At 47.9% G+C, this 25,346-nt stretch overlaps 1 protein-coding gene across 4 annotated transcripts in view; it reads left to right on the top strand.

Moving 5' to 3' along the window:
• Window positions 1,778-25,346, top strand: part of UVRAG (UV radiation resistance associated) — an 83,770-nt gene continuing 60,201 nt past the window's right edge. The window contains exons 1-7 of one of the 4 annotated variants that reach the window (XM_021383534.1): window positions 1,779-2,028; window positions 4,378-4,522; window positions 14,898-15,015; window positions 16,315-16,349; window positions 18,204-18,365; window positions 19,507-19,581; window positions 24,255-24,340. In XM_021383534.1, the coding sequence (XP_021239209.1) occupies window positions 18,237-18,365; window positions 19,507-19,581; window positions 24,255-24,340 (290 nt within the window). In that variant the 5' untranslated portion in view covers window positions 1,779-2,028; window positions 4,378-4,522; window positions 14,898-15,015; window positions 16,315-16,349; window positions 18,204-18,236. Of the gene's footprint in view, window positions 2,029-4,377; window positions 4,523-11,587; window positions 11,729-14,166; window positions 14,803-14,897; window positions 15,016-16,314; window positions 16,350-18,203; window positions 18,366-19,506; window positions 19,582-24,254; window positions 24,341-25,346 lie in introns of those variants that run through there. The other 3 variants (XM_021383529.1, XM_021383543.1, XM_021383526.1) reach the window with 3 other exon arrangements.

Raw genomic sequence — 25,346 nt, 5'->3', positions numbered from 1 at the left:
GAGTGGTGCGGTGGCAATCCCGGTCTCCCCGTGGAACGATGGGGATGAGTGTTTCCAGCGTGGCCACCTACACTGGGCAAGTGTTCCCAGTGCTGCAGGGCACCGTGGGGACTGGTGGTCCCAGTAGGGCGCGGGGACAGGACTGGCGCTCCCAGTGCTGCGTGGTATGTGGACGCGGTGCAGGGGTGGTGGGGATGGGCCTCCTGCCTGGGATGGAGGTTGTGTGGGTGGAATGGGATCGAGGTGGGTGCTGCGGAGAGGGCTGCATCGGGCTTTGGTGCGTTAGTGTTGGTGTTGGCATGATGTGGGATGGGTCAGCGTAAGATGAGGTGGGTTGGTGTGTTGTGGGGTGGGTTGGAATTATGTAAGATGGGTCGATATAATGTCGGGTGGGTTGGTGTGTTGTAGGGTGGGTTGGCACAATATGGATGAATTGGTATGATGCAGGATGGGTCAGTGTAATGTGGGGTGGGTTGGTGTGTTGTAGGGTGGGTTGGCACGATGTGGGGTGGGTTGGTATTATGTAGGGTGGGTCAATGTAATGTGGGGTGGGCTGGTGCGCTGTGGGGTGGGTTGGCACAATGGAGGGTGGGTCAATGTAATGTGGGTTGGGCTGGTGTGCTGTCGTGTGGGTCGGCATGAGGTAGGGTGGGTTGGTATGTTGTAGGATGGGTCAATGTAATGTGGGGTGGGTTCGTGTGTTGTAGGGTGGGCTGGCACAAAGTGGGATGAATTGGCGTGATGTAGGATGGGTCAATGTAATGTGGGGGGGGCTGGTGTGCTGTGGGGTAGGTAGCATGGAGTGGGGTGAGTTGGTACGTTGTGGGGTAGGTTGGCATGATGTGGGGTGGGTTGGTATGATGTAGGATGGGCTGGGTTGGCGCGTTGTAGGGTGGGCTGGCAATGTAACGTGGAGTGGGTTGCTGTTTTGTGAGGTGGGTTGCCATGATGTGGGATAGGTCAATGTAAAGTGGGGTGGGCTGGCACATTGTGGGCTGGGTTAGTGTGTTTTGGGGTGTGTTGGCAATGCAATACGGGGTGAGCCAATGTGATGTGGGGTGGGCTGATGTGTTTTTGAGTGGGTCGATGTGATTTGGGGTGGTTTGATATGATGTCACGTGGGGTGTGCTGGTGCGTTGTGGGGTGGGTTGGCATGATGTGGGACGGGTCAACGTAATGTGGGGTGAGCTGGCACGTTGTGGGGCAGGCTGGCCAGCTGCTGGGCTGGTTGGCGAGATGTAGGGCAGACTGGCTCCCTCTGGGGGTGTGGGTCAGGGCAATGCAGGACAGGGCGCCCTGGTGCGGGGCACCCTGGGTTCATGGAGGGTGGGCTGGCACCTCACACGGCTGCTCGGTGTGATGTGGGACAAGCTGGAGTACACACGGGGTGGGCTGGCATCACGTAAATCCCAGCAAGCCCTAGGCCTCTCCCCGTTGCCATGGCGACCGCGCCCCCCCTCCCACCCGCACCGCGCCAGCAAAATATTTTCGTCCCACCACGTGATATAAACAGCTCCCTCCACCACGTGACGGAGAGCGAGAGACGTCAATCAAAACCGCCGCTCCCCAATCAGCAGCCGCTCCCTCCGGCGCCGTCCCGCCTACCGGAAGTCGGCGCGCCAATCGGCGCCGGGTCCCGTTCCAACGGTTTGACAGAGGCGGCGGAGAGAGGTGCTGATTGACTTGGCTTTTAACCTATCACAGCTCAAGGTCTCTCCCGGCCTCCCGCCTTGCTGGAGCGCTGACCAATGAGCGGGCGCGCAGACGGCGAGCTCCCGCCCCTCCTCGCCCGCCCCTCAGCACTGCGGTAATATGGCTCCGTAGCGAGCGGCCCAGCTCGGTGCTGCTGCCGCCATTAACCCTTGGGTGCCCGGCGGTGGCGGCGGGGGGGAGGCGGTCAGGCGGGCTCATGCTCAGGCGCTGGCCGGCCGTTGCCCTGCCGTGAGGATGAGTTCGGCCGCCGGCCCCGCCGCCCTACCCCCGGGCTCCGCCACCCGGGCCTTGCATGTGGAGCTGCCCTCGCAGCAGGTAGCGCGGGCGGGGAGCTCCTGAGGGGAGGGATGGGGAAGGGGGGAGGGAGGAAGGTTCTTTCAGGTGGGGTTGGTGGGAACGTGAGGGAATGAAGGGGCTCTGAGGGAAAGGGGGGAGGGGGCTCCGTGAGGTGTAGGGGGTTCCCGTGTGGTGAGGTTGGGGCTGTCCTGAGGTGAAGGGAGAATTCCTGAAGCGTGGGGGTCCCTTGAGACAAAGGGGAAGCTCTGTGAGGTGTAGGGGTTCCCTTGAGGTGTAGGGTGGGTTCTCTGAGTTATGGGGTTCCCTTGACGCAAAGGGGGGGGGCTCCTATGGGTTGTAGGGCCCCTTGAGGTGAAGGGGAGCTTCTCTGAGTGATGGGGTTCTCTTGGGGTGAAGAGGGTTTCCCTGAGGAATGAGGATCCCTTGAGGTGAGGGGGGGCTTCCTTGGGGCGTGGGGTTCCCTTGAGGTGAATGAAGGACTCCTGTGAGGGATGGGGTTCCCTTGAGGTGAAGGGGGGGTTCTCTGAGTTCGGTGATATTCCCTTGAGGTGACAGGGAGCTTCCTGAGTTATGGGGGTCCCTTTGGTGAAGGGGACTCCTATGAATTCTGTGGTCCCTCGAGGTGAAGGGGGGGGGTCTGTCTGAGGTGTGGGGATCCCTTGAAGTGATGGGACACCCCGAAACAAGGAGACCATCCCTAAGATGTCAGAGTGGGGTTCCCTGCGGGGTGGGGGTGCCCTGAAGGCGCAATTCATGAGCTGACCAAGTGGGGCTGCTGAGTTGTGGGGTTTTGGGCGCAGTTCCCTTGGGCTGCTGGAGAAAATGGGAAGGTGAGGTCCACTTTGCACGAGGTCTGTGCCTGTACCAGAGAGCTGAGGGTGTTTTCCTTGTAGAGGTGCTCTGTGTGAACGGGAGCTGGGACTTGCAACGTGGGTAACACACGGATAAACTGGCTTTTATTTTGGGCTAGCTGAGGGGCTGGAGGAGTGGGGTGCCCGCTTCCCTTCTGCCGCGCCTCTCAGTGAGGTGGAGGGTGAGCACAGCTGAAGGGTATATCCCGAAAAGCAGTGAAATCTTCCCTCCCCATCACATCCTTCCTTCAGCGAACTGTTTTTCCTGTTTGCTGCTGTTTGGCTTTTGGTTTACTGGGCAACCGTCCTGCTTACACGAGCGGTTTAATCTTGGAGGGCGTTAGGCTCAGGGTTAAGCGAGGTAGTCCAGGCTCTGCAGGAGGGTTTAGCAATCTGCATCAAGCAGTCTGTGCCCTTTCCCCTCCTGAATTCTGTGGCTTCCATTGTATGGTTGCAGTCAGCTTAAACAGGAGGAGGGGAATAACGACGTGCGTGCTTTTGCTTTCCTTTAGGAATACTGCACGATGTGATTCTGCACTGGAGGTTTTGGTTCAGTGCCTCTGTGCTGTCGACGCTGTTACGAACGAGGCCCGTGATCTGAGTGGCTTTAGCTTTGTGCTCCCGGGTGTTAAAATGAAGTGGTGGGAGAGGGGAAAATCGATAGATGTCGGCTCGAGATGAGGCTGTAGCTGCTCCTTGGGTGAGCGCGACGTACCTCACGTCACTCAGGGGCAAAAAGGGGAGAGTGGAGACTGCTCTTGGCCACAGGAGCGGAGCGAGCACCGACTCTGAAGTGCGGGCCTGTTCTGTGTTAACGAAGATCAGTTCTGTTTTGGATGAACTTCACAGGGTGCTGGGGATTGTTGAGGAGGTCACGTACGGCCTCCTCCCTGCTAAATTTCTGGTTTTCTCCTTTCCTAAGCTTGTGCAAGAAGCAGGCAAACGCCGTGGGGGAAAAGCCTGAGCTATTAGTCACTGGACTTCATTTGTGAAAGTGAGACCAAAACAGTCTATTTTTTTTCCTGTTGTTGTTGTTGTTTTCTCTGGGAGCAGAAAGCTTTGTAGGAAATGAAACTCCATCTTCAGTGACAGGCTGTTCCAGTCGGGTAAATATTTGGTTTACGCGGGGTGCCTGCGTGGAAATGTGAATTGTAGCGAGTGGAAGTCTGAGACAAAGCCTGCAGCCTTGATTTGCTGCGTGCTCTGCAAACACAGAGCGTGGGTCTGGGGGCTGTGTCAGTGCTCGCCATCAAATCAAGGGGCTCTGAAACTGCAGCCTGATGTGCCGGTAGCAAATCATCCACGCGTTATCTGAGCGTGGAAGCCCGGTGCTAAATGGCACAGGCTATCATCCTGCAGACATTTTACTGCTGAAAGAATGGAAACGTCATCCCAGTTTATTGCAGCACCTGGATAATGCGAAAATCTGTCTGATCCGAGTACGGTGCTGCGTAACACGCGGTAATTGTTTTCTACCTGCTGGCACGGAACTCAGTGTGATGATTTGTTTTAGCAGGCTGCGTTTTCCAGCACGCCCAGTGCTGCCTTTTTAGAGTCACGAGGACAGGAGTAAGAGGTTGTGAGTCGTGGTTAGAAATCTCCCTGAAGAAGGCATTCTCCCATTTGTGAACCCGAGGTGAACGCTGCCTGAAGTTTTGAAGGTATGGGCTTACTCTTAGTCTGGACTGAACTGTGCTTGTGAAAGCAATGGGAATCGATTAGGGAACAAAGCAGCTGCTACTGACACAGTTGCAGGAGTGCAGAGCTGCGTCCACAATCTTTTGCTGGCCTGACCATTGCTTAGTTGTGACTTGAAGAAAGAGGCTAAAGAACACTGGAGGCGGGATGGTCTGGCTTAAGAGTGCATAAATGCAGCCTAAAACCAACTTTTCAGTCCTCTTGTTGTACGCAGTTGAAAGGAATAGGGGTGGGAGAGGCAAACCTTTCGAACTCGTGCTCTAGATGGAAGAGTTTGGTCGAAAAATGCGGTCTTCGCACGGAGTGGCCAGTCACACTGCAGTCAAATGATTCGTTGGATGTTACTGTGCTAATTGCTGGCCTGGACAGGGATCATGCGTGGCTGCTCAGAGACAGGAAGGCCAGTCTTTGTGAGCTTCCAGCTTCTCCTTCAGAGTGGAGCTGCTAAGCTTTTCCTATCGGTTCCATCATCAGACCAAAGCTTTTGATGGTCTGCGAGATAGCGTTTGAAGACCTGCAATCCTGATCTGGAGCTGTATGGATTGTTGGACGCCAACTGAGCTGGTGCACGTTGATAGTGAGCGATCTGGGAGCTGTAAGGAAAAGCTGTGTGTGTCTGTATGTGTGTGTGTGTGTGTTAAATATATACTGAAGGGGCTGTTGTCGTGTACACAGAGTGATTTCCAGGCTGCGGTTCAAGTCAGGTCTGTGTCCACGCTCTCTTACCTTGTTGGCTAACCAGCACGTGAGCGATTTGTAGGCATAGTTGGTTTTGGGTGGAGCATCTCTCAGAAATAACGGATAGAACCAATTTGAGAAAGTGAGAAAAACGCCCCTTGCTACGTTACTGTGATACAGGTGAATTCTAGGGGGTGGGGAGGAGAGCGAGCAAAAACGCAGGGTGGGTTCTGGTGGAACAGATGAGTGCCAAGCTGAACGTGTGACAGCTTAATAGTGCTTTGGTTTGGATGGAACACCACTTGAGAAGTGCTGTCTCACTCCCAAGCGGTCTGAGTGCTCACCAACCATCAGCTGCTTGAATACCTGCCAGCTTGAGAAGTTGAAAAGCTTGGGCTGTTCGTGGTGCTGATTTTTACTGGTCTGACTGACGATCAGCTGCGAGGGGCATTAGATAATCTACGACTGACTTCCAAATTACAAGGAGAAAGCAATGTGTGATGCTTACGCTGTGCCTAAGGCTTTATAATGGGGCTAAACAGCTCTTCCATCTGTAGAATAAAGAGATGGAGGAGAAGCTGTCTGTTTCAGGCACCAGGGGATACGCTGTGAGCTGTACTCATAGTTAATTCTCTTCTGTCAGAGGTCTTAATTTCAGCTTACTGCAGGGCAGTTGGATTTCAGCATGCCCTGTTGTGCTTATATCCTGTGAGGTCTTCAAGCTGCTCGTTTTGGATGTGGGCATGGGGGAGCAGCTGGATATATTGTGCTGAATATGGATGTGGTGGTGAGAAGGCAAAGCGTGAACCGTGTCGCTGCACGGCCATGAACCCTGTTAGGCTGAGGTCCAGGTAACCCAGTATCTCTTGTCTTTCAGCTCAGGGACATCTTTTGTCAGGCAGTGAAAGTTTCTGGGGGGGATGGAGCAGCAAAATGCTCAGCCCCCAAGCAGGTGCGTGGGGCAGAGCCAACGCTGAGCAAAACTTGGCGAGGATGTTCTCTGGGGACTGAGGTTTGAGGTGGGACCCGAGCTGGCTCAGTGGTGAGCCATGTGGGGCTTCCTTGCACCCTAAACCCCAGCAAAGTGCAGAGCATCCCCTCTGTTTGTACCCAGTGCTGGTGTGGACTTGTCAGACTGGATGCAGGCTGCCTTCGTGCGGTGCGTGTTGGGATTTCCAGCAGCTGGGTGATGCTATCATGTGGCCAGACCCACCATTGCTCAAGCAGTCGGTTATCCCCGTCCTAACCATGTTTGACAGGGAAAACTCCCTGGTTTTCAGTACTGAAGATGAAAGCCTGTATTTAGGAACAGAAAAACTTCAGTTGGCCGTATAAAATGTTGCAGCAGAACCCGAAGTGGTGGGAAGAAAATCCCTCCAGAACTTCTGAGAACGCGAAACCACATGGTGGTATTTTTCATCCTGGTCGCCTGTAATGGACAGAGAGTGAATTCAAAAGGCTGGGAAGGATCTGTTTGGGTTTGTACCCTCACTCCGTGGTTCTTAGAGTGAAGAAATGGGCAGCTCTATGAGAAATGTTTCCACTAAGCTACCTTTATTTATATGACGGACGCTCAACATTTCAGAGTCTTTAAACTTCTGGGATTTCTGGTCGTTGGATGCGTGTGATGTATACTGCACAGAAAACTTGTGTTGTGTTGGAACCCAGCACAAAAAGGGTCGGAAGTCGGGAGTGAAGTGAGTGAGCAGAAGAAAAGAAACTTCTGGGGGGGAGAAACGACGTCTTGATTGCAAGTCCTTCTGGATTTTGATCGTAAATGCTATTTTCAGCGATTGGAAGCGACAGTCTGACGACATGAGGTGCCTCAGGTACACGCTGAGATATTTGCTGCGAGCGAAGGAGGGTGGGAATCACGAGGGTGAGTGAGAACAAGCCTAAAACTTCACAGTTGCCTTCTTCAGAGCTGCGTGTGACTCCTGCACGCGCAACATTGTGGGTAACGGGGCAGGAAGGAGCGACTGAAGGTCACAGAATCATAGAAGGTGCGTTGGCAAGGGGTTTTAAGTAGGAGAAGTGAAGAAACCTGCTTCGTGGGCTTACAGCTGCACATCTAGCAGTTTTTCAGCTAAAAGAAGGTGCAAGAAGCATCTTTTTTTTTTTGGAAGCGGCTTTATTCAGCTGTCGTTACATATTCCACTGAGCAATATGAAAACAAATCTGCCTCTTCGGTGTTTTCCTTCCTCTTTCCTCTGAAACATTGCTGGGGGAGAAATGAGCCGCGGGTGGAAAGCGTCGCCTTCGAATGCTGCTTTCACTTCTCTTCGGCCTGCGCTGTCTCCCCTCCCGTGTCAGGGTTTGAAGAACTGCTCCAGCCCAGCCCTGGAGTGATGTAGTGATGGATGCTCTGGTTCTTCCAGCTGGCTGCAGGTCTGGCCTTTGTTGGAGACTGATGCTGGCTGGGGGGGGGGGGAATAGTTACAGTGATAAAACGGGAGCCCAAAAGGTTGCCTGCTAAGCTGGTGGTGGGTTTTTGCTTTCTACAGCGTACTCCCCATGGAATGCAAGTGTGTTTCCTAGGCTGAATGGACTCTAGATACCTTAGAGAGCTCAGAAAGCTGTAGTGAATAAATTCCGATGCTTTATTCAGGGTGTATTTGAGATTGAGGGTGGAGGATGTTCAGGGAATGTTGTTAACTGAGTGAAGGCAAGGACACGATGGTGACTAAATTCCACGTTTAGGAAGAGAGGCTTACTGGTCTGCTCTTGGTTTGTCATGCACTAAGCTCACAGGCATTAATATGCTTCAGGTTATTATTCATCAGCCCGTACGGTTTGCTTGTGTAATGTGGCACATCCTTCAGATCAGGTGGCTCTCAGAGGTCAGAAGTGCCTTTGCTTTGGTTTTCTTGACGCTTGATTCCACAGAGCACTTCTTTGGGGTCACCCTTCTGGACGTCACCTCGTTTTCCATTGCTTGTTTGCTTTGCTGGGGTCGTTCCCACAGCTTATGAGGACTAATGCTGTGTTGTCCGAGGTGATGGTAAGAGGCTTAAGAGACTCCTCTGAGCTGTCTGCCTCAGTGTGTTCGTTGTTAATGAGCTGGGGCTTGCAGCTCTTCTCTTTTCCACCTGTTCATAGCATTCCCTTCTTGCATCCAAGAAGCAGTTACAGGTTTGGTCCCTCGTCTTGCATCGGAGTAAATACTTGTCTATACAGACTCAAGGGAAAATGGCAGCAAGGAATGATGGTTTCCAGCTGCTGCTTGAAAGTCTTTGCTAAAGACCTTTTAGGCAGGGTCAGTCCTTCTGCAGTAATGAGCACAGATCAGTTCTGGGTGTGGAAAGAAGGGTGGAGATGCAGGGGACCAGTGAAGAGTGTAAACGCTCTGAGCTTGCCCTACATTTGTTCTTTGTTGTCTCCTTGGTTCTGAGCTCAAAGAAAGCGATCTAAGTTCTCCCTGTGAGGTCATGGAGTGCAAGGAGAACCTTCCTTGCTCCTGCTGAATGGATTCTGGCTGCTCACGTCACTGAGAGAGAGCTTTGGTTTCTGAGATGCTCCGCAGTGTGAAGTCAGCTATTTAATGAGGAAGGTTCGTCGTGGCCTTGCTCATGAGAGGCTGCAAAGGGAGGAGGGACCACAGGGCTTAGTTGCCTTCCAAGAGTATTATATAGCTATTCTATGACCAGCTATCTTAGTTATTTGGGTTTTTTTTATACTACTGTTGCTGTTTTCATTAGTTTTAGAGGAGTAGATTGTGCCACAGTCTGGCGTATTTTGTTGAATGCAACGTTGACTTCAGATGGTTGCATTTCTTTAGTTCCCTGTTCAGGTAATGAAGGACTCTTTCATACTCCAAGTACAACTTTTCTCTGGCTACGTCTCCGTGGGCCATCTCAAATACAAAGGCTTTGCTTGCTCTTCCTCCTTTGCTTTCTCCCTGCATCAGTTCCAGAAGATTCAGTGTCCTCTGAACAACGCCTTCCATGTCCTGACTGCCCTCGCTGAGCCCCTCAGTGCGGAAACAGGAGGAGCTGTGGCAGACAAAGAATCACTGGGAGCCTTTATTGAGCCTCAGCATGGTCGGGTGAAAGCTTCAGAGGTCTGTTTTCCACCTAAAGGAAATCATTCAGAAGCCTTCCAGGTGTGTGTAAGTGTAAAAGAAAGGAAGCATCTTCCTCTGAGGAACCGGGAACTCAAATCCACAGTTCTGCCTGAAATCTTTTCCTTCAGTCGCTCCTTTACAACGTGAGAGAAGCAGGACAAGCTGCAGTTACATTCCTACAGCGCATCCTTAAACTGTTGCCAGAAAGTGGTTATTTGCTTAAAAGGGCAATTAAGTTCCTAAACTGCTGTGGAATCCCATCGTTGGTCCGGAGTAAATTAAGATAAAAAGAGGATGCAGTTACGAGGACGTCCACAAATGACTTGTTGACCGACTGATGCTTGCGTGGCTTGAAGGCCTGAACGTCTTCAAGCGCGTGCTGAAAAGATGTTAAAACAGAATCCCAGCAATCCCTTGTGGTGCATGCTATGAAATTGCAATTAAATCCCTCTGGTTTCCCTTTGAAGTAGCTCTGAAATCGTGTGTGACTCTCTTGACCCGGAGCTGTCATAAGATGAGCTCGGGAAAGTCAGTGTTTCCCTGTGAAACTTGGACGTAAATCTTCCTAGCAAGTGTGTAAATTGGAAGACAAGCATTTTCTTGTCCTTCCTTCTGTACTATAAACAGTGGTTTTAATCAGCACTGCATCTCAGTAGGATTTAAACTTCCCTCTGCACGCTCTTTTGCTATTAAAGGCTTTGCATGCTGCAGCAGGATGGACCAGCCCTTCTGGGAGGCCTGGCACTTGAATAAAAGTGCTTGGCATCAAACTGGAACACAAGGCAGGATGGAAGTTACCTAAACCTAATGAAAAACCTGACTTAAGTCACCTAATGAAGTGTGATTTCTTGTCTCCTGTCTGACTTCCAACGAGTCCGGTCGCGTGGCTGATGCTCAGTCTTAAAGCTGGTACAGGTGAGCAAAAGCAGGCAGTTAGTGGAAATGCAGGGGAATATAGTTGTAACATCGAGTTGCTGTGATAATTACTAACGCTCGTTAGCTGAGGGAAGTTTGTGTTTTAATAAGCTTCTTTAGAACTTGGTATTCTCTGCCTTTTTACACAAGGCAGCCAACACCCGAGTGCTGAGAGCTGGGCAAGCATTCAGAGACCCAAGTTTTGCAAAGCTCGGTTCTGCCGAGTTGGAAATCACTGGAATTGCTGTAGTCATGTTTGTGCTGCTAACTAATCTTTGCCCCCTGCTTTCGTGCTGAAATAGCTGGAGGGATTTTTGCTTACATTCTTTCCGAGTCGCTGCGGGTCATCAAGCGAGCCAGGAGATTGGGAAAGCTGGGTAAAACTGAGGTCTGTACCAGCTTGTGCAGAGCTCCCACCTGATCCTGGCCTGGAAAGAATTCCTGGAACATCCAAAAAAGAAGACTGAATCTTGGTGTTCAACTCAAAAATTCTTGTGGATCGATTGCTCTGCTGATGGCCAAGTGGAGTAGAATGGACGCTGAAGCTGTAACCCGCGTTGAAACGTCTTGTTCTTGGAGGAAAACAGATTGCTTTTCAGGAATGCTGGCAGCTGGGAGAACCCTGAGCGCTGCGTTGCTTTTGGCACCTGTGGGCTTCTAAAGTCGCTTCTGTAAACTGAGGCTTTGCTTGTACGGGATGGTTTCCCAGCCTTGTTAACGCTGGTTTTGCTCTTGGATTTACTCTCTATGGCAAAGCAAGGGTGTGCTTTGCTTTTTGTTCTTCTTCCCCTCCCCAGCTACTGTTCTTTCTCGAACAAGAGAGGCTTTCCTGACCTTGGATGATGCCTTGCACTTGATGTGTGTTACATGGGCTGTCACTCAGAATGGGGTGAGCGGAATGAAGACTTTTTTCCAGTCCAGCCATGGGTTTATAAAAACTTTTTCCTGGCCGCGTCACTTGAAATTCCATTCAAAAAACATCCCCATTAACAATGCCCTTTGGGAGCTGGACTATCCCAACAATTCTTGAACCCCTGCTCATGAGCATGGGAGCAGCTGGCCCGCTGTCGTTCTCCCGTTAACATCTGGAGGAGCTTCCAGCTGTTGCCTCCTTTCACAGAGGGGCTACGTGGCAGCTAAGCACATCGAATGGCTCTTGCTGGAAGTTCCTGAACTTTTGCATCTCTGCAAGTTGGTTTTAACGTGTCAAGGAGGTGAAGAATGCATTCAGCTGTTGCCCGTGTTAGTAATCTGGATTCCTGAGTTCATGGCTGGCGCTTGAGCTCGTGGTGTGGTGGGTGAGTAGCAAAGCCAGAATCCTCTCTCTGTTCTCATCCGACTTGGACATATTTGCATTTTTTTTTTTTTCCAGTGTCATCCAGTTCCTGTAAGAGAATGATAAAATGGTTAAGATAGAACCAGAGTCTGAACTCTCCGTTCTTGTTTTCGCTACCCATGACGTGACCTTGAGCAAACACTTGAGAAATGCCAGGAATGCTTTAGGCTGTTACAGGTAGGCACTCTTCTCTGAGTGGTTCAGGGAGAGCTTGCTACAGCAACGCTCGTTTCCTTTGTCGTCTTCTGACTTTCATCTGGTGAGAAAGGGGAGGTATTAATAAGGAAGCTGGTCAAAGTTCTTGCTTCTGTAGCAACCCGATGTGCTCATGGCCCGCGGTAAATCTGGAGATTCCCAGAAGGTCACCGAGTAGGAACAGTAGATCCATTAAACAGCTGATCACAGTTCTTCAGGATGATGAAAACGGAATGCTTCCCTTCAGTAAGAAAGGCTGCTGACTTTGGAGGGGATCTGGTCGTTACAGAGCAAGGCCTTGCTGAGCTTTGTGGCAGCTGCGTGCTGCTTTGGAGCTGTAGGAAGCCAATTCTGTGGCTCTGCACATGGGAGGGGTGGATGCTGATGGCAGGCTCTGCTCTTCTGTACAGCATTCATGGTCAGCCCCTCTGCATAGCATAGCTTTGGGATGGCTGCACATTTACCGTTGCCTTTCACAGTGTTTTTAGATAGGAGCAGGATTTCTGCTAAGGGGAAACAAGTGGATCTCTTTCCCTGGTTTGTGCCCACTTGTTTTCAAGGTAGGTGGAAATACTGAGTGAAATGATATCTGCGTATTTGGCTCATCTTTTTATTTTCAAGAAAGCAGATCCTCAGCTATCAGCTCATGAGCGCAGCTGCCCTGTTCTGAGTTATGCGACTCACAATGTTGCCAAAGCATTTATCACACGTACTGATGTATTTATTTTAGCACCTGTATTTGGTTTTTGAAGCCAGGCTTCGTGGAACGGCTGCTCTGGTTGCAGAGCATCTCATCTGTAGGGGTTCCCTTCTTGCGTTTAAGAGCTCTTGGTACTTTTCGTAGCACATAAATAGCTAAACCTATCTCTGATGAGAAGCGACAGCTTTCTTCCCACTTCACCTGAGAGAAAGAAGGAAATGAAAGAACTCAGGCTTATTTGCATCTGTTGTATTTGGGCTGAAGCGTGGTGGGTTACTTCTCTATAAGGAGTGGCTTCTGCATTTGGAAAGGGGCCGCTACCTGACCACGAACTGCTTTTCCCTTTGCTTGTCCAAGTGCTGGGCTGTACGTGGCTCTGCACACGTTGGGAGCTGCTGGTTTCACTTCAGCATTCAGCTGCTGGTCCCTGCACCAGCCACGCTGTGCACCACGCCGAGGAACTGGTCTGGTGAAACTAACCCAGCAAAAGAGAACAGCTGCAAGCCCTTGGTGAAGAGTTTCGGTGCCCGGTTGAATGGGCTGCTGGATTTGCTTCTGTAGCTGTTGGTCTCTTGGCTAAAACTCGAATTATCTTTTGGCCAGGTGAGGTTAATGAGCTCTGGATGCTGCTGCTGCTGCTGTAGAGCTCTGAGGAAATCAGAATGGTGTGATACATCCGTAGTGAAGATGTGGCGGGCAAGGAGAAGGTTTGTTTTCAGGGTCCACGTCCTTCTCTCGTTATTATCTCATACTTAGGAGCATAAACAAGGAAATTGTGCATGTAATTGGAAGCTGTTCCCTGCCAGGTTGGCTGAGTGGGACAGAAGGGAGGAAGAGCAATGGCCAAGCTGGAGATTTAAGTACACATTCGTGACCTGAACTGTGTTGCGGTCTCACAGCCCCAAACGGAACGTTCCCCTTCCAGCTGGTTTGGAAGGAGCGAGACCTGAGGTTTTTACAAAAAAATTCCAGGCTTTAACGGGTGCAAACAAGTCAGAAAACATGGAGATAAGAACTTGGCTGTGCTCCCTAAGATGCAAGTGCAGGTCACGACGCTCTGCAGCTTTTTCGAAACCTCAGCTCGTGAAATAAAAGAGGAGAAACTTGTTTGGCTTTGCTGGAGGGTAAATTTGTTGTAACCCATTACTTCAACCTGTCACGCAATTAGTTTGTAATCTGAAAAGGAACTGGAGAAAGTTGCCCTTCTTCTTCCCAGAAGAGCTGTTCTCTCTTTTAATTTCTTTCTTTTTCTTATTAAAGAGTGAGCTTGGTAGATGATTGACTTGTATCCTGCTGAAGCTGAGAGGTTTGACACGTGAAACCTTGGCACCTTTCTTAAGGGGTGTTTTTAGGGTATTAGTGTTTCTCTAATAAAACCACCCGGAAAACTGCACAGCTTTAAGAGGAGATTTGAAATACTGGACGACATCCATACAGGTTTGAAATGAAGCATGTTGTTTCTGTCCACGTTCTCGATACCAATTTCTAACGAAGAAGACTGTGTGTGATTTTGTAATTGAGCAGTGTAAAGGATTAATTTTATTTTACGTTGCCTGCATACAGCAGGGAGTGACTGTCCTGTGATATTTCTCGGCCCCCCCATGGTTCCCCCCATGGTTCCCCCCATGGTTCCCCCCATGGTTCCCCCCATGGTTCCCCCCATGGTTCCCCCCATGGTTCCCCCCATGGTTCCCCCCCTCTATGATTCTCTTGCAGGCTCTTCTTACGGTCTCATAAACAGGCCAAACAGAAATGAAGCTGAAGCTTATCCACTGATGCTTTTGAGTCTGCCATGTCAACAGAAATTGAATATTCCTTCTGCGTTAGTTTCCCTTCCTTCGAAAGTGCCTTCCCCCAGGAATAAGTGATACCATTAAAGCATCACGTTGTGATTCCAAACCCGGTGATGCCCGTTTGACTCTTGTGAAAAACCCTTTAGGACAGGCTGTATGCAGGCAAGCAGCAGTTTCCAGGGTTGCTGTGACCCCAGGAAGCCTCGTTCAGCCCATTACGTTTGGCTTTGGGCCGTGGTAGCTTGTCAGAGCTCCTTGTCTAATTCTTCTTGGGCGTGCTTCAGGCTTGGCCACGTTTCCAATGCGATGATGCAGAGGATCTGGGTGATAGGCTGCTGTCCTGTGCCAGTACTGTCATGTATTGCTGGGAAGTGCTTGAATGGTTGGAGTGATGTAGATGTGTGGAGTAGAAGTTATGTACAGGGCACGTGGAAGAGCAGCTTGTTCTGTGTATCAGTTTTGCTTAATCTGAGCTCATGGGGGGCTTGTTGCTGCTTGTCCAGGCGGTTTATGATGACTTAGATGAATGCTTATTGTTAACGCCAAGATTTCTGCCAAAAAAGGTAAGTCTCTGGTGTTTTGAAAATCATTCTAATGATAAGAAAAGCCTCATCTCATTCTCAGTTCCTTAAACCATTCGTTATTTTCCTGTTTTTAGCGCCGGCTTCGTCATCTTCGCAACATTGCTGCCCGTAACATCATCAATAAGAACGGTTACCGCCTCTTGGACACGTACTTCACTCTTCACCTGTGTGATAACACCAAGATATACAAAGGTAATCCAGGCTTCCCGTTGACTTTCTCACCAAGGGCTCTTTCAGGACACTAACTTCCTCTTCTTTCTTGCCTCGACAACCTGCTGCCGCTATTTGCATCATTTACACTCGCAGCGGAAGAGCGCTCTTGAGTTTCCTGAGCTTGATAAAAGCCTTCAGGGGAAGTAGGCAAGGAAACAAAGCAGGTGGCAGCTTTGGTAGAGTTCCTTAAATAAGCCTGTTTTGGTTGCTCTCCTTTCTCCCAAGCAATAACTCGAGTTGAAGGAATTTAGGAACTTAGAAATTCACAGGGAAGCTAACGCTTCTGGACGCCAGTTACTGTACTGAGCCTAAGCCAACACTTGATGCTATTGACACTTTCCAAAAATACTGTTGTCAGCTGATGGCAAGGAGCATCCATTCATCTGTTCTGCTTTCGACACCTGTGAATGTTAGATCTCCTTTCTAACGCTTTGCTTCCCACTGCAACCGATAGTTCCTCATTCTGGAGGGAGAAGATTTTTTGTCTTCTTTTTGGGTCTGTCAACAGTTGGAGCTTTGAAAGGGGATTTTCAAGCTTTATTTTCAGCTAGCATCGTTGGACCTTTGCTTTTTTGAGGTCGCTGTGTGAAGGATGTATATAACTCGAGCCTGCTGCTTGGGCTCCTGTGATGGCTGTTAGAACCTGGAGTGGAATGTTCTGGCTTGTCAGAAGATTTTTCCTTTGACTTTAGTAAACTGAGAGGTTTTCTACAAAATCTGTGCTTCAGCCTCCATTGCTGTCTGCATAAAGACTTCGTGCTCTTTTGGCTGGGAGAGCCAAGGGCTGTGTCTCAGCCATTGTCTATCTCTATTTCAGTACAGGGTTCTTGGCACCTTGAGGTTCTCTTTCTAAGCATCAGGAACAGGTCACCCTTGCTCTTCAGGGAAGTAGTGCAATCACTTTATCCCTTCTGCACTCTTCCAGGAAGATGCCATAGGACAAACTAGTCAAACGGAAAGCGGCAGCCAAATACTGTAAATTACCAGCCTGTATTCTTTTCCCAGAAACCAAAGGCACAGGAATTCCTGAGGTACATCTTGGGTATAAAAACGAGACTTTAAATTTAATAATGGCTTCTAATAATTCAGTGAGTTCTCTTGCTTAACAGAGCTGGCTGCACTTCAAAGTCTTTCTTAGGAATCTGTTCCTGACGGACTAGACCCGTTAGCATTTGTATTTCAAGAGCGTTACTCGTTTTGGCTTTTTGTTTCAAATGTTAAGATTTGTATCAGTGTTTAAGCCAATCTAAACATGTTTTTCACTCTTTTTTTCCTTAGAGTTTTATAAGAGTGAAGTGATCAAGAATTCTCTGGTAAGTTATTCTCATATAAAAGAAACCCTTTTCTTTTGACGTTATGTGTTTGCTGCAGTGTGTACATTTCTCAGCTGCCTACCATGACTCTTAAACGTGTATTTAAACTCTGCTCCTTTTAGGAGCATTGCATTCTCCTCCTCCTTCTCAGGCTCTTTTCACAAAAGTTGGAACAGTGAGTTCAGAACAGTAGATCTGCGTGTTTGTTTTCACAGCTGTGGAACAAAGATGAGTTGGTACCTCTGCAAATGGGACTAAGCCCTCCCAGGGTGGACCACTTTGATGTGAGAACTCTTTAGTGTCCAGGTTAAGTTTCACAACAGGTGTCTATTTCGAACGCTGAGGACACCAAATTGGCAAAGTAGCAGTAACTGTGTTTTTACATCTACTTGTGTGTATATTCTCTTCAGAGCTAGCTGCTTTAAGAAACTGAAGTTTGGAAACGTGTTAGTTCCTAAATTATCCAGTTCAGATCTGTGAAAGAACCAGAACTGAAGAGTTTATTACTGCTGAGAAGGGGTACCTGCCTGGGAGTAGGATGCTGCAAGTGTTGGGCAAGGCAGTTTGGAAACCTGCTGAACAGACTTGTTAAGATCCGCACCAAGGAGGTGGAACTGCATCATTTACAGCACTCAGGGCTCTAGGTGCTTTGAAAAACTCTTGAATGGGGGAAAGCTGCCTGCATCAGCAAGGCTGTGAACTTGCCCAAGTTTGTACTCCTTCTGTAAAACTCACTGGGTAACTTTGTCCCCCTGTTCTTTTCAGAAGCCTCTCATTCTGACTTGTCTAATGGGAGTTCATTGATGTCTGGCCTGCTCCAGGCTGCTTAAATACTGGAATGGAAGGCTCAGTCTTGTGATGGTGTGTACAGACCTCCTGCTTTTGCTTTGGAGGAGTTACCATTTCTTACCATCCAGGAAGTCAAGGAAAAGAGAGGGTTTACACATAATTTTCCCATTTCTGCATTTGGATGCCCTGTGGTTGAATCCAAAAGCTGATAACTGGCTGCTGCCACCGGTAGTGTTGGATTGACTTGGTGTGGTTGTAGTTTGGGCCAATTGCAAAAGATTCTTTAAGTCCTTAGCCGGAATGTTATCAGAAGTGAACCAGTTCTTGGAGTGCTTCGTGTTCACAAATCTGAGTTCTAGTGGAATAATGGCTGGACGTGGCTCTGGGCAGCCTGGTCTGGTGGTTGGCAGCCCAGCACTCAGCAGGGGGGTTGAAACCAGATGATCTTTGAGGTCCTGTTCCACCCAGGCCATTCTGTGATTCTGTAATGTTTGTAATTGAGCTTCATATACGCTGCTTTCTTGCTGAGATGCAGGCCTGAACTCAGAACGAAGAGGAGCTCTCAGTGTCAACACCTGAGGCTTGCTATCAGCATCAGTCAAGGAGGAGGAGAATGTGAACAAACCTGTAAATAAGTGATGCCATCTTAATTATTGGGGAGCAGATCAGTTTCAGCTCAGCTTTTGCAATGAAAGCTATGCCTTGGTTTTCAGAAGCTAAATTATGATGTGGGAGATAGCACTGCGTCCACTTTAGAAGTTCTTGATTTGGCTGAACTCAATTAATGAAGTAATTCTTCAGTGCCTTTAATAGAAGGCAGCAGAGCTCACTGAATACTGCATATAGTGTTTAACCCAAGAACTATCTTTAAAAAAACAGAAAAAAGCAGCAGCAGAGCCTGTCGATTTCAACTCTTTGTAGAACCTGAAGTGGCCGCCGTTCGTGATGAAATGGTTTCGTGTTAAAATCCTTGTTTGACACAGACTGCTACGTTCTAATACCGTGCTTAGAGGCCAGGACTACTTCCAGCTTCACTTGTTCTTATCCCCCTTTGAATAACAACAGAATCCAACCTGGAGGAGCTTGGACTTTGGGATAATGCCTGATCGTCTTGATACGTCCGTCTCGTGTTTCGTTGTGAGGATCTGGGGTGGCAAGAAGGAGCACTTCCAGCTTCTCATTGAATGGAAGGTCAATCTGGATGGATTGAAGTACTTGGGACAGCAGGTAACGCAAAAACAGGTTTTCCTCTCCTTCTGACTTGAAGAATTTTAACAGCTGGATGAGCAAATACAGATTAGTGAGAAACAAAATGAACACGTTAGAAGAGCATACTGTAAAGTCTTAGGGTTTAGATTTGTGTTAGCTCAATTCAGAGCCTTGAATCCTGACTAGCTGAACACTTATTTTCAATTACCACTGCTGACTGAGCCTCCCAGGTGACACTGCCAGCCCTTGGTGCTTTAAATGGCAGCACTGAAATTGGTTCCCAGAAATAGCAGTGTGGTTGTACCTAGAGTTAATTAGCATAGTTCATAATGATTGTGAATACGACAGTTCCAGCGTATTCTCGTAGTAATGACGCAACATCAGAAATCCTCAGTCTAAAGATTTTTGCTGTGTAAGATCTGGAGAACTGTTTTGTTTCTTACTGGTCATTTTAAATGGGGTTGTTTCAAAGCTTGGGAAGAAAGCTTCATAGAGGATGACTGCGGTGGGTTCACGTGGTGCGTTGGTCCCAGTAGCAGCCACCAGCTTTGGCTCAGCTCCCCCCACCCAATGGTAGACTGGGAATGGTCAGGAGAGCAAGAGTGAGGGGAAAACCTCTTGGGTGGGTGGAAATGAAGACAATTTAATAAGTGAGAGTAAAAAAAAGAGAGGAAGGAGGATGGAAAACTACACAGGATGCAGAAGTAGTCAGTCAGCACCTCCCACCAGCGATCTGTTGCCTGGCCAGTCCTTCAGCAGCAGCTACCTTGGACAGGATAAATGCTAATTTTGTGTCTATTATGACCACAATAGCCTACATCTGAGTATCATTTTAAATAATGGGATGTGAAAGCTAATTACTCTTGAGGCTTCTTTGACTGGTTTCCCAGTTTCTTAATTTGCTGATAGCAACAGCAGGAAAGAAGCTCTGGCCGCTCTTTGTGATTCTAAGGTACGTGGCTGGACGTACTCGGCCACTGTTATGAAAGCTGTGAAGCAAATGCTTTTTCTGTGGTTTAATTCAGTTTGCTCTCAAGTTTCTTCTGCTTCTGAGCTTACAGGAGCTGAAGAACTGCATTTGACCGTCAAATAGAGCAATTCATGCTCAGTAAAGCCATAGTAGGTTGACCTTAAAATCACTTGTTTTCTTTTCTTGCAGATACATGCAAGAAACCCGAACGAGATTATTTTTGGTCTCAATGATGGTTATTACGGAGCTTCATACGAACAGAAGGTGAGGATATCATTGATATCACTTGCTCAGGCGTGTCATACTGGTGACGAGCTGAAATTCAATTTCTAGACTTAAATTTTCATGCTTGGGTGCTCAGGACATTAAAATACTTTGCTTTTGAGAAGGAATACTTTTTCGACACGGTGGATTAGAACTGTTATCTTGCTTCTGTTGCTTGGGCATTTGAGCCATTCGTGCAAGACTTAGAGCTTAGCATTTTCATAGAATCATCAAAGTTGGAAAAGACCTACGAGATCATGCAGTCCAACCATTCACCTATTACCAACACTTCTCACTAAACCATGTCTCTCAATGCTATATCTAAATGTTTCTTGAACACCTCCAGGGCTGGTGACTCCACCACCTCCCTGGGCAGCCCATTGCAGTCATTCTCTCACCAGCTTCGTCACCCTCCTCTGAACACGCTCCAGGGCCTCAATGTCTTTCTTGCAGTGAGGGGCCCAAAACTGGACACAGTACTCGAGATGGGGCCTCACCAGGGCTGAGTACAGAGGGACAATGACTTCCCTGCTCCTACTGGCAACACTATTTCTGATCCAAGCCAGGATGCCATTGGCCTTCTTGGCCACCTGGGCACACTGCTGGCTCATGCTCAGCCCAGCATCGACCAATCCCCCCGGCCTGTTTCCTCCACACAACCATCCTGCCACTCTGCCCCAAGCCTGTAGCGTTGCCTGGGGTTGTTGTGGTCAAAGTGCAGGACCCGGCACTTGGTCTTGTTGAACCTCATCCCATTGGCTTCAGCCCAGAGATGCAGCCTGTCCAGATCTCTGTGCAGGGAGAGATAGAGTTCTAGTTTATTCTAGCTGCAAGGGCTGGAAACTTTAGTCACCCTGCTCTGTAGCTTCTGGTTTCTTTTGGTGAGTACCTCAACCAAACCACCTTGTATAATACCTACCTCCTGTACGTAACTCACTTGTCTGCAGGTCAAACCAAACACATTGGCACTAACTCTTCCTGTAACTCTCAGAAGCTGTGCGTACCTAAGGAGCATTTCTGTTCTTAATCAGTTACTCCGTAGTTTTCCAGTTAATGCTGAATGTTCTAAATAGGAAGCAGCCTCGCTTTGGTGGGTGTCCCAGCTATTATTACCAAGCACTGCCTAAAGCCTTCAGGCAGGGATTCTTTTTGTCAGGTGCGTGACAGTGTTCCTATGCAATCTGCACCCGGCACCTTTTCTGTTTGGCGACGTCAGTGTTTTCTGGTTTCTGAGGGTGCTTTTTTTTTTTTTTATTTTTATCTTCTGGCACCCAGGAAGCCTTCTGACAGTAGGTGTGCCCAAATGCCATTTTGCAAGTCTGCTGAAAACCTTCTGCACAACCACACTGCAGCTGGTGTTGGCAGTGTCCTGTTTGTACACATCTCGTTATGAATAGTTAGAGTAGGGTACTCCTAGCTCATTTTTTTTCCCATTGTTCCAAAGAAGCTCTGTTAATTTAACTACCCTTTGAACTGCTGTTGAAATAGCCAGACTAGATTTATGAATTCTTAAGATGAAGTGGATTTTATTAATGGGAAAACTAAATTTTGATGATTCTCAATGTCCTTTTCATTAAAGAAGCCCAATGTCCTTTTCATTAAAGAAGATGACTAATGAGCCAAAGCAGGGAGTTGGTTGGAACAAAACGTTCTGGAGACTTCTTATCAACTCAGTGTTTCAAAATGTGTTATAGATGGACTGCTGAGCATGACTTGATTCATAAAATGCAAGTTCCCATCTCCTGTCTTATCAACTCGTCTATGATAAAAGAGGTGGGAGCCTGGAAGCTGTTGTAGCAGAACACTCTGTAGTAGGATAGGAACACTAAGTGCTGCCACAAGTATTTTTCTTGATTAAAGCTGGCGGCTTCCTGATCAAATTGATTCATCCCTGGTGATCAAACAGCAAGAACAATGTGCCCATATGAACTAAACTGTTAACTTTGAACTCAAAGCACTGGAAATCTACATCTTCACTATGTGATGCCCTTCAGCTGTTCCTTTAGAACCTTCCAGCCTGCTTTCCTACAAGGTAACCTTCAAAGTACGTCTTTGTGCACGGGATTCTTGCTCTCTACGAAGCTCCTGTGCTGCAAATTGGGGAGGCAGAAAGCTGTAGTGCCACACGTGATAGACAAATACGATGTGAACCTGGCAATTACAGTATAGCATTTGTTGCTTAAACAGAATAAGAGAAGCATTGCTTTATTCTTGCTAATACCACTATTTAACTTTTTCCCCACTGAATGACAGGAAGCCTTTACATTCCGTATCCTTGGTAATACAGAGATGCTTGGAATAGCTGTTGCTGGTACCCAGGGAGGAAACAATGACTGTGTTCTTCAGTTTCTGATTTCTTGCAGCAATGTATACTCGGCTTAAGGCAAGAAAAAGGTTGGGAAGAAGGTTGCCAAAGCCTTTTGTGCCCTCTGAGCCCTGCAGCTATTCACTGCAGGTATAGCACAGTGCTCATGTAACTCCTTTTCTGGTGCTTGCAGCTTTTCTTCTCAGTGTAAGAGCAGATGTAGGCTGCAAGCCTAGCTGCTTTGTCCTTAATCGCATCTGACTTCCCATAGAATTGTACCTCCAACTTCTGCTTTTGTTCAAGACTTTATTTATGCTTAAATTGGAAGTAAATCGGGCAGTGATTTTTTTTTTGAGAGATCTGAGTAGAATTCTGTCTCTTTTTGCAACAACTGTGTCCGATTTTACTTTCCTCTTTCCTTCAGTTCTGATGCGGGACCACTGGCACGCTTGTTCCCATATCAGTTTCGTCCTCCCTCGTATCTGTGCTGAGAAACTCCAGTTGGATTTTCTGGAACAGGACCAGTGCTTGAATAAGAAATAGATGTGAGCTGGAGAGATTTTGAAGCTGCCAGCCTGGATTTAAAGTACAGATCCTTTAGCTCTCTTCTTGAATCTTCTTGGTTTTCCCTGAGGCTGCGTGCTTGTGTCTAGTGCAGCTTCTTGCCCAGCTTCAACAGCATAAGTTCAGGTCATTGTGGTGGCTTTCCTAAAACCATCCTTCTCCATTTCCCTCCTTGCCTTCCTGGCTTTCAAATCTTCTTTCAACCCTTGGATACTTGGTGCTACCAACCCACAAGGCTTGCCCTTTGCTCTTACAGTGACATCTTTTAAACAAGTGCATTTAGCAACTCAAAGCATTTAGCTGTGCTCAGGGGTAGGAGGGACAGAAGAATACGTTACATTCTTCAGGGATACTGAGCTGCAGCTCCATTTTCAACAGTGGAGCAGTAAGTCCTTTGAAAAGCTGTATCTCTTCATAGTACGTAGCCTACATCAGCACAGGTAGAAGCCCTGCCATCTACTTTTTATTTTTCCCCTAAAGCAGCTGGATCTCAGCCATGTTACAGAAGTAAAGCCTTTGTGTGTTTGTTGCAAGTACAGGTGCCTGTACCTGTAATGTGTACTGCAGCAGAGAAGCAGACAACTCCACTTCTGAAGGGCAAGCCTATTCAATAACCAAGTTCAAAACCTCTCCTTTGCCCAGAGATGTGGCTGGAGACACTCAAGCTCAGCCTGGACGGAGCTCTGAGCACCTGATGGAGCTGTGTGCATCCTTGTTCATTGCAGGGGAGTGGAACCAGATGGCCTTTAAAGGTCCCTTCCAACTGCAAGGATTCTGTGATTCTACTCTGTGTTCTGCAAATTACCTCACAGGAGAATGGTTTGTGTAGACCACTTTTTTTTTTTCTGGAGGTGTAACTATGGATTTCAACACGTAGCATCAAAAGCCTCGAGAACGGGAGCGAGGAGCAGAGGTGGCTGCTGGTAGGGTGCCTCCATTGCAACGTGATGCACCATGTAGCATACAGATCTCCTGATTATTTAGGTGGAACCTTACATTTGGCAGAAGGTAATGTCTACTGCATGGCCTGGGGCTAATGCAGCCTTGTAGGTGTTGACACACAGCTCTGCATTTCAACACCTTCTATATGGAAACAGCCTGCTGAGGCAGGCAAACAATATATAGGTAGGGATTCTTGCAGTTGTGTTCAGGTACATTGATACCACCTTTTATTTGAGCATACTTGAGGTACTAAAATGAATATTATTATTTCCCTGCAATCTTTTAAGCTTCTGGCAATGCTGCTAGGTTGGTCGACCTTCTTACAATTTGCTTTGTCATGTTAAGAGGCAGTTTGACAGTCTGTGGCATTTCACAGACCTTGTGTGGCTGTTCCTGATAGGGAAAAGTTTGGTATCAGAGCTTTCCAGAGCGAAGAATTGCTTGTTGCACACTGTTTTGTTCTGGCTCTGTTAGTGCAGAACGTGCACTCTGATCTCTGAAGAAGGACACAATTTGGTTGTAACTTCCAGAAACCGGTGGGTGTCTTTGGAAACTTAAGATTTGATCTTTTAAGCATGCTAGAACATGAGTGAAGAGTGGGGCTTTCATCAGTCAAGAAAATTCATTGTGTCTAGAACACAGATAAAATGATGGACCGTGAACATTTTTTATAGGCAAGTGTAGTTGCAGCCCAGGCTTGAGCTGCCGCTGTTGCCTTCTTAGATGACTTCTACCAACAGTACTTAAAGTTGGATGAGGATGGATTTAAAATACATTAAATTCAGGGTTATGTGTTGTCTTATCCAAGTGCATGCTGGTAGTCGAGATGATTTCTAACTTAACATTCTTTCTTTGCCTTAAGGATCACTCAGGTACCCTGAAGAACAGTCTTCTCCAGGTGGATCAGAACTGTGTTCGTAACTCTTACGATGTCTTCTCTTTGCTTAGGTAAGGATTTTGAAAAGTGTTCCATCTACCCATGATAACTTTTTCAATGCATGTGGGAAGAGCCTTTCCAAACATGAAATCAGTCTTCTGGACTCGAGGGTGTGGGTGTCCTGCTGGTGGCAAGGAGCTGAGCCTTGATGCATCTTGCTGCTGTCAGTGCACACCTGAGCACACTGATGTCCAACTGCCTGCAGAGCTTGCCCGTGGGCTGCCTTGCAAGTGTTGAAATCATGAAGCTCCTTTGAGAGGGAGCTTCCGTGGAAAGCCCTTATTTTGTTTCCCTCAACAAAATGGAAGCAGTTTGGAATGAATTCAAATCATGAAATAGAAGCACCTCGCTAAAACTTACACGGATGATGATGCCATAGTTGGAACAAAACAGCTGCACAACTGGGTTTTTTTTTCTGTTGAACTCCTGAAGTGAACTTGTGTTTTGCATAATCCTCCCACGTAATCCAGAAGGTAACTGCTAGGGTGCAGTTATTTCAGGGTGCAGTTTAGAACCATTGCTGTGCCTGCCCACTTCTGGTTGGTGTCTTAGCTGCCTCTCTGGTCGTGAAAAACATGATGTATGGGTGTGAATGTTAACAAAATGGCCTTCTCCAGATCTGTTTTAATACAGTAGCTCAAGAACATCAGCTGGGGGGAAGTGTGATAGAGGATTTATAACCTCTGCAGTTGGATTTGAGGAGTAAGCTGCATTTGAAAGGCATCTTCCAAGGCAGTTTGCAAACTTCAGTTCTGTAGTAGTAACACTAGGCAAATGAGATCCTTTAGAAGCAAATGTTTAACGTGTGTTTTTTGGGATGTTATGGGAAAAAACATCCAGGTTTACGTGGTAGGAGTTGTGCCATTTGGTGGTGTTAGCAGTAGGTGTCACTGTTGTCTGCGGGAAGCAGCAGCCTTAATTCTGAAGAGAAGGGAGTGGGAGGAAAACTGAACTCTAGGTTGCTTATTCCAAAGTCGTTATCTTATAAGCTCTGCTACAAATTTCAGTGTGCTGGTT

This window comes from Numida meleagris, chromosome 1 (genome assembly GCF_002078875.1).
Source record: "Numida meleagris isolate 19003 breed g44 Domestic line chromosome 1, NumMel1.0, whole genome shotgun sequence".
NCBI classification, from domain to species: Eukaryota; Metazoa; Chordata; class Aves; order Galliformes; family Numididae; genus Numida; species Numida meleagris.
The sequence above is the reverse complement of the archived record's forward strand: the minus strand, read 5'-3'. Positions and strand labels throughout refer to the sequence as shown.